This window comes from Cryptomeria japonica, chromosome 1 (genome assembly GCF_030272615.1).
Source record: "Cryptomeria japonica chromosome 1, Sugi_1.0, whole genome shotgun sequence".
Taxonomy (NCBI): domain Eukaryota; kingdom Viridiplantae; phylum Streptophyta; class Pinopsida; order Cupressales; family Cupressaceae; genus Cryptomeria; species Cryptomeria japonica.
The window spans coordinates 602,580,205-602,588,298 of record NC_081405.1 but is presented as its reverse complement, the minus strand read 5'-3'; the positions used below and the strand labels follow the sequence as shown (position 1 = coordinate 602,588,298).

General features: G+C 34.7%; 1 protein-coding gene across 2 annotated transcripts; it reads right to left on the bottom strand.

Moving 5' to 3' along the window:
- Nucleotides 1-1,386: 1,386 nt before the first annotated feature.
- Nucleotides 1,387-7,774, bottom strand: LOC131048133 (uncharacterized). Of its 2 annotated transcripts, XM_057981997.2 has the most exons (12): nucleotides 7,604-7,769; nucleotides 7,081-7,154; nucleotides 5,458-6,013; nucleotides 4,694-4,831; nucleotides 3,975-4,160; nucleotides 3,722-3,859; nucleotides 3,467-3,585; nucleotides 3,061-3,199; nucleotides 2,757-2,886; nucleotides 2,459-2,538; nucleotides 2,149-2,283; nucleotides 1,387-2,002 (listed from the first exon to the last, which is right to left on the bottom strand). In XM_057981997.2, exons 3-12 carry the CDS (start codon nucleotides 5,950-5,952, stop codon nucleotides 1,757-1,759), a joined length of 1,806 nt encoding a protein of 601 aa, XP_057837980.2. In that variant the 5' UTR covers nucleotides 5,953-6,013; nucleotides 7,081-7,154; nucleotides 7,604-7,769; the 3' UTR covers nucleotides 1,387-1,756. The 2 variants fall into 2 exon arrangements, with proteins under 2 accessions (XP_057837980.2, XP_057837979.2); XM_057981996.2 differs by lacking the exon at nucleotides 7,081-7,154 and having other exon boundaries at nucleotides 7,604-7,774.
- Between the last annotated feature and the right edge of the window lie 320 nt (nucleotides 7,775-8,094).

The window sequence follows — 8,094 nt, the reverse complement described above, 5'->3', positions numbered from 1 at the left end:
TGAACATGAGGGCTTCGCTGTCAAGAGTAGCACAATTATAGCTTCTTCCAAAGATAAGTAACCAAATATAACAGTCGATATTTTGAAGCTTCAACAGTGTCTCAAATGCAAAGACCAGACGAGCAACAGTACCCTAACCTGCAGAAAATCAAATGAACATCGGAAACCAACAACTTTTCCAAAGTTCCAAACACCCTTTAAAGAACCTTGCGTTTATCTTGTGACGCAAATTTTTTAACATATTCTAATTAAGACTAAGATATAACAAAAAGCATGTTTTACATGCACAGACGCGACGAATCTGGTCTTTAGAAGAAAGAAAAGTCATTTCACATATGCAGGTCGCCATGACATGTTCCAAATATAATGAACACATTTTTTGGGTTAAGCCAGATATTAGATCTCATAAGCATTTGGAGCACAAGTCCTCCGTTCAATTTTTACATACTCAATAGACTACCAAAAGAAAACAGAACAAATGACCCGTTACACATTTGTCATAATGCATTACTTGCTAAAAACGTTGGGCTACGTTTAAATAGGAATACAAGAAATTGAAAGCATAGAAGTATATAAATTTTATTTTCCCATTAAAAGTCCGCAATCTACCTCATCAAATAGTCAAATGGCTGTTCTAAGATCTAATTATGCACCCTACTAACAAATAGAAATTTGCATACGTTAAGGCATTATGAGCAATGCAGACTTCATATATGCGAATAAAGGCATAATTAGCAGATCATTATAGCAGTGTCAGAAGTTCCTCAATGCCGTAAGTGTCACATTATTCTCATTGAGATCATTCTCTTCAAAATACAAAATCAGATAAGGGGTGAAATTTGTTCCTTGAGATGCTGCAAATTAGCTAGGAAGGTTCTTTCCATTTAGGTATTGCAAATCAGAAGATACCCACCAAAATTCAAAACCTCCCTAGACAAAGAAATTCACCATCAAAGTTGGTTAACAAGTTCTTTTTTATATCTAGATTTACAAACCAACTTGGACATTCTTAAGGAACTATGCATTCAAGAAGCATTTGATGGATAAACCCAGACCTTTAATTATAGGATTTCATCGGAGTGTCAAAAGAAAAAAAAAAAAAAAATAGTCATTTCTTGCTACAAAACATTTCGCTTTAAATATAAACACCAAAACACAAAATCAAAGGCATAGATATATCTAAATTTTAAAATGAAGTACCTGCAATCTAAATGATTGAAGGTATACAATGACAGATTATCTATCTTATTATCAAAAGTAATTTTGCACTTAACAAGCAAATTTGCAGACATACAGGAATCATAAGCAGACTGCCACATTAGTTAATTATAATGCGAATGAATGATTATGAAGTAGCTCATCAACAAATGTAGGAAGGTTCCTTCATGTTCTAAAATGAAACCTTATTATTATTGATATCTCACTTCCAAATACAAATTCAGATGAGCAAATGAATGCCTGCTGCAATGTTAGCAATACAAATCTCAAACTAACATCTAATCAGAGAAGTTCACTGGGATGCTGCAAATTAGCCGAAAGGGTCCTTTCTGTTCAGCTTTGTGAATCAGAGGTTACCAACCAAAATTCAAATCCTTTCTAGGAAAAGATATTTGCTATCAAAGTCGGTTACGATTTCTTCTTTTATCTCCAGATTTACAACCCATCTTGAAGATATTCAAGAAAAAATATCTCCAAAAAAGAATGGGACAAAATCCAAGGGAAGTTGAATTCCCATTCTGTGATGAAGTTCAAAATTCTAAAATGAAAAGCTTTCACTTAACATCAATGTGTACTTTTTCCAGTCTACAGATTCCAGACTCGGCATTGCAAGCATGATACAGAATGCAATTAAAACCACCAGAATTGTTGTCACGGTAGTTGCCTTAATGCATGCAGTTGTACGTGAAAGCCGTCCCAAGATTATCTTGCAATATTTGTCAGCAGACTTCAGAGAAGCTTCCAGTTTAGCATCTCCCTCTTCACTCTTCAGAGCATGTTGATGCTGTTATAGATTAATATAAAAGTTAATTGCTGGGTAAACTTAGAAGACATTCTAGTGCATGCCAATTATATCTTAAACACATCAATACTAGGTATTGCAATCAAAAGTAACACTTTTGCCTAGCAAAATATACTACTATAATATACCTTTGATCTTAAAGACTTGAGGGTTTTCTTCAAATCCTCCGTTGGACTAAGCCTTGAGACGATGTTCTTCCAATCAGAAGTTAACTTCTCCAATATAACTGTGCTGGCCTTTATGTGTTCAATGTGAAGTTTTTCCTGTTAAAAAATTAAAAACATATTGTTAAGAAAAGCCTAAAATTACAATCAAAATCTACAGAGTAATCAGCAAACCATAAATTGCATTTTTCCTATTTCTGCCTGCTTAGGTCAACAAACCACTTGATGATTAAAAAATTCTGTACAAGTCGACAAATTATGGTACTGAACACACCCACTGCTTATAACAATCTGAATTCTGACTCAGGCACCAAATAAAGATATCAGCAGCTTCGTTTGTTAAGGGCCGGTTCTCTGCCATCAATGTTGAAAAAAATACAAGTTATAGACCAAAAAAGACCTAGTTTATTGAAATTTAAATGTTAAATCCAAACCATCATATCAGACATGGCACAGAGCATTCTACATGCAGGAACCTTATATCTTAAGTTAAAACTTTCCATATACAGATCACTGGCAATTGGATATTTATCCTATTTGTGGAAGTGAGTAGAAAAGTATCTCCAACATACCCTCACTTATTGCAGTTAGGCTCAAAGGCAAAAGCTGTTGTGCTACTGGTCTAGTTGCTTTACTTCTGGGAGCCCCTGCAAGAGCTAACTCCTTTACAAATGGATATATTGCCACAAACCTTTCAGTTGCCTGCATCAAATAATTACTCCAAAATCTCCGATCAGTACAACAAATCTTCAAGTAACCCACACAAAATTTTGAATAGAAGTTGCAAATATGGATTCTCTAACCTAATTTCTTTAATAACTTGATCAGAGGAAAAAATTGAGATTGAATCAAGTAGATGTCCTAAAGATGTCTGACCTTGGTTCGGGCTGAATCAGATGGAAATGCCAAATGCAACAAAATATTTAGTGCAGGTGGTGGAACCAACCGCTCACCCTTTCTGATTGGATTATTTAATAAAATTTGCCGAGCTTTCTTCGTGTTTTCAAGGATGCAACTGAACAGGCAGAGTTTACAAATACAATAAATATCAAGAGTTTCAAAAGACCTATACACCATATTCTATGTCTGTAAATGACAATCAGCTTAAAAAATGAAAGATTAAACTACATTTGCATGATCCTAAACATATTAGATATTAATTAACCAAAAAACAGTTGACATATTCCAAAAGGCAGGCATTACTTCAAAATCTAAATGAATTGATATTGCTGAACGGTACAATCACGTATTTTAGTTCTCAATTATAAGTTAAGTAACGAACCTTTCTATCCATTGTAAAGTTAGATCTCTGGAAAGTGGTGTACTTGTTTTCCCAACAGTTAATGGTAGCAGATTCTGAACCCATAATGACATTCCGATTGCCAGATCACCTTGGCATGCCTAGAAAAAAAAGCAAGTGTTATTTTTTATAGTAAAATAGCATTGGAAGCAATAACTTTCAATCGTGAACATAACACAGCAAATTGAGGCACAAACAAGGCTCATTGGCTAAGTGGGTTATTTGAATTAAACTAACCTGTGTGATGGCCCAAACAATCATGTACACTTTGTCCTGGCCCTGAAACTGTGGTTCAGTCTTCATTGTTGATGAGAGTTGCAACAAGAGGTCAGGCCTCTTCCTCAATAGCATTGCTAAGACCACAAATATCGCTATCTGCAGAATTTTGTAATGTTCTTTAATCAAATTTATCAATTACTAAAATAAAAGAAATGTTTGAATTCAGCATGCCATGTAAATGCATTGATATATTTTGTAACCAAAATCTCACCGCTCCTTTAACTGGAACCGGTTGTGTTTGCTTTGATCCTTTGTGGCCTGGTTGATGAGTGGCTACATCTTGCAAGACGCTACCTAGAGCCCACAACATGAATTCCTTCAGAGCCTCTGATGGCTGTTGATTGATCCAGTCTGTTGATGTCTTATAAACAGCTTCAGAAATGTGACAAAGAGGTGTCTGAAAAGCCAGGAAATTACATATTAGCTGCATATTCAAATTTTAAAAAACAAGCAAAATGCTAAACTGAAAACTCTAGACTAGCTCTAAACAAATGGCACAACCACACAGTTGGTTTCCTTCAAGAGTTTAAGGTGAATCCTATACAGAAAAGCAGACATAACTCAACAAATAAAAGCATAGCTGAGAGCTTTAGTCAACCACAAGTAGAGGAATGGATTAAAATATCAAAGGATGGTTCAATTAAAATTGTCATCCAGATTCCCAAATCCAATTACAAGAAAAAAAATATGCCGATTATGGAAGAGCGATTTTACCGAATATAAGTTTAGCAAAACCAAATGTGTAAAAACTTTCAACTAACTTCAGGTTTCTGTACCTAAAATCTTAAATATCACATAATCAAGAACAAAAAACAACCAAAATGATAAATAATTGCTTTGAAAATGCTAATATATCTTAAGCCTATAAGCCCACAACCAAACAACAATCCATATTCCAGAACAACACAAATCATCAACTAGTAAACTTACTTCTGCAAGCTTGGCTACAGTAGACTCTTTCAGTATTTTATTGATAGGAAACTGTGCAGAATTAACAGCAACAAATGCGCTTGCAAAGTAATCCGCAAATCGCTTTAATTGAACATTAGGTGCATTTCCATATGATTCCTGTAAATTTAAAACGAATACGAATATTAAAACCATTTTTTGATGCATTCTATAATTCTATTGTTGATTTAATCCTGCAGAAACACCAAAAAGACTACAAGTTCACATGGAAATTAAAAATTATATAATACTTCACAAGAGATGATCAATACATTGATTAGACAAAGATCCCCTAATTGGGGACATCAGAATTATTGCTAACAAGCAATGATGCATGAATGTGCAATCAAGAATCGTAAAAGTTACTTAGTACTAGAAACCTTTTCCAGAACATGACAAAAATATCAAAACCCTAGGCCATAATATAGACAAATTTACTGAAATTATATAACAAAAATAGGCTTAACGCTTCATCTATGATACAATAAGTAAAATGGCCAGAGATCGAGTGACATTATAATGCAAATGAAAAAGAAATACGAAAATATAATAATGCCTGGAAATAATATTCAACACTAAAAGAGCCCATGTCATATAGATATATAAAGAAAAATGAGGATAAAAACTTCATTAAGCTTAAGAATTTCGAAGTGAATGAAAGGAAGAAAATGGTTTTACTGATCGACCAATAAAACATAAATATGTCAAAAAGTACAATCCAAAAATACAGAGATTTCATGCATTACCGTGACTTCTGTAAGAAAATCAGCTAAATTGCCAGGATCAATTTTCGCTGCTGCTTCAGACAGAGTCACCTTAGGCTTCTTAGGCTTCTTCTGTTTAGGCTTTTTCTCTTCACCATTTTCAGGAAGCTTGCCCCCATTGGCACCGTCACCATCACTATCCTCATCAGAACCAGAACCTGCAATTTTACCATTACTTTCACTGCCAAGTCCAGCACTTGCCATTGCAGCAGCTCTCTGCACCTCTGCCTTCTTTCGTCTTTCCTCTCCATGTTGTTCCAGAGACTGAAAAACTGAAGATTTCCCAACATCTCCATTTGATTTTATCTTCTCCGAAGCTGCAACAGGATTTGCCTCCTTGGCATTATTCTTCCGGTTTCGTTTGGGGTTCACAACAGTAGTCCAGCCATGATCTTTGCTCTTTACACGGCCATTGTCATCTATCAAGGTCTCATATGCATTCCCGTTTCCAATCTCATTACTGTCAAGGTTCTCCATCCCAACTCTAACTAACTAACCAAAATCTGAATTTTGCTCTCTCCAGCACAGAATCTTCAACCTGACAAAACGAAACCCATGCCACAGATTTTAGACGAAATTTTTTGAGCAGAACGAAAACCTTCAAATAACGACTACAACCAAGCTAAGATTTAAAATTTAGAACCTACAAGAAAACAATTCAACGTCCCAACCACAGATCCTAACACAACAAAATGCTGACATCATACATCAAACTTTATCAACTAAATAAGAACTATTAACGACATGCTGAAGCCCACCAAATCTACAAAATCAAGTCCTACATGACTGCAATTTCAAATGCTAAAAAATCCAGCAAAAATTTTAAAAATAAATTGTACAAGACTAGGATTTCAAAAAGCATGATAACCATATACAGAACTTAGAAGAACATGGAAGTCCATTAAAGGGCAACCTAAACACTGACTGAAGTAAATAAAATCAAGTTTTCCAGGATTTATATTTCCACCTGACCAATCATGATTCAAATAGAGGCAAAACAAATAAAAATTTACTAAACTTTATACTAGGCACAACAAACTTCATATCACATACTAAAGCTTAACAATTTCTATAAAGTTCATGATATACAAGACGAAAATTCCAGAATACATTGAAAAAATTCTAGATCACGCTGCATAAAAAACTCGGAATCTGACATTTCAGCTTTTCATCAGGGATTCCTTGATGTTGAGGTCCAGTTGCAAGGGCCAAGCTAATCTCATATGATAGATCAAGTGGCCAGACCCAGAACGTCAGATTCGAGTTTTTAACCGAGGTTGATCCAGATTTTTCAATACAATGCCTCATTGTAAACAAATTATTGAAACCAAATTTTCAATTTGATCAAAACAGGGCCGTATCTAACCGATATAGGTCAAACTTTCGCAGCAGCACAATAACTTATATATAACATAATAAAAGCCAGCCAAATCTAAAATATTCAGCAATATCATTTTAACCCATCAAATATCACAGTTCAAATTTAGGGCAAATCGGGAAAACAAAACTAATTTGTCAGAACAGTTCGATAAACCTATAAATCACAACATAAAAGGAATTGACTTGAAGAAATTCAAATTTCTAAAGGGTACAGACAATTGCAACCTGATCAAAACTGCACCACATCAAGCAATTTGCGTTATATTTTCAAGGCACCAAAAAAAACATTCGACGACAACCTACAAAAAACAAAAAAAATTAAAAACAAAAAGGAAAAAAATTAAGAATTTGTTTACAACAGATTCAACCTGTCCAATCACAATTCTAATCGAGAACCCATCGAGCCATCTGAAGCAAATGTTACACGAAAGTGCAAACACCTTGAAACCACAATTTACAAACCAACCAGACCTAAAAGTTTCAATTTGTCCAGAACAAACATTTCAACCTTAAAATTCAAACCAAAAATTCGCCATATGAAGAGATTTTAGCCTAAATTTTCACGGAAGCTCAAATATCCTTCCAAAACCCAGTCAAATCTAAAATTTTCAAGTCTTCTGAACAGCACTTTGATATTCATCAAAGCCTCACCAAATCCAGAGATTTCAGGCGCTTTTAGCTGAAAATTTACATAACAAAGCCTTACAAAACCTAGCCATTTTCAGCTCTAGAGATCGGAAATTCTCACCTGCTTATGCCGATCGCCTGTGATCCGCAATTCCCTCAAACTACAGAGATATTTCGCACTCGCAAACTAGTAACCCTCGACTGATTTATACGCCGTAGAAAAGAAATTTTTAAAAAAGAATAAAACGTTAGAATATATATATTGGGTGGCCCTTCAGAATATAAATGAATCTGCCTTTGTATATATCCGCGTTAAGGCTATTAATAGTTTTACACCTAATTTGCTTTTTCTAAATATTTAAAATTCCAAAAAAAGATCTTAACAAATCGGATCTTAATGTTCTCTCAAGTCCGATGATGACGTGGATAATGACGTGGACGCCTTGACAATATTGATTGGAAACATGTTTTTACCGGCAATTGCCTGTAATGCCAGTCACCTGATCGGCATGATCGTGTTGCCTAGTTATGTCAGTTAATATATATTCTATTTTAAATTTTTCGCTGAGGATATGATTGATAAAACCGAGGGTCGCGGGTTCGATCCACGAT

Bases quoted from the DNA above. Each gene is read 5' to 3' on its own strand.
- LOC131048133 (XM_057981996.2), bottom strand. From the start codon at position 5,952: ATGGAGAACCTTGACAGTAATGAGATTGGAAACGGGAATGCATATGAG. The intron at 3,200-3,466 runs GTTCGTTACTTA...CTGCCTGTTCAG, and splicing joins ACTTTACAATGGATAGAAAG to TTGCATCCTTGAAAACACGA. The intron at 2,284-2,458 runs GTGTGTTCAGTA...ATTTTTTAACAG, and splicing joins CAGATTGTTATAAGCAGTGG to GAAAAACTTCACATTGAACA.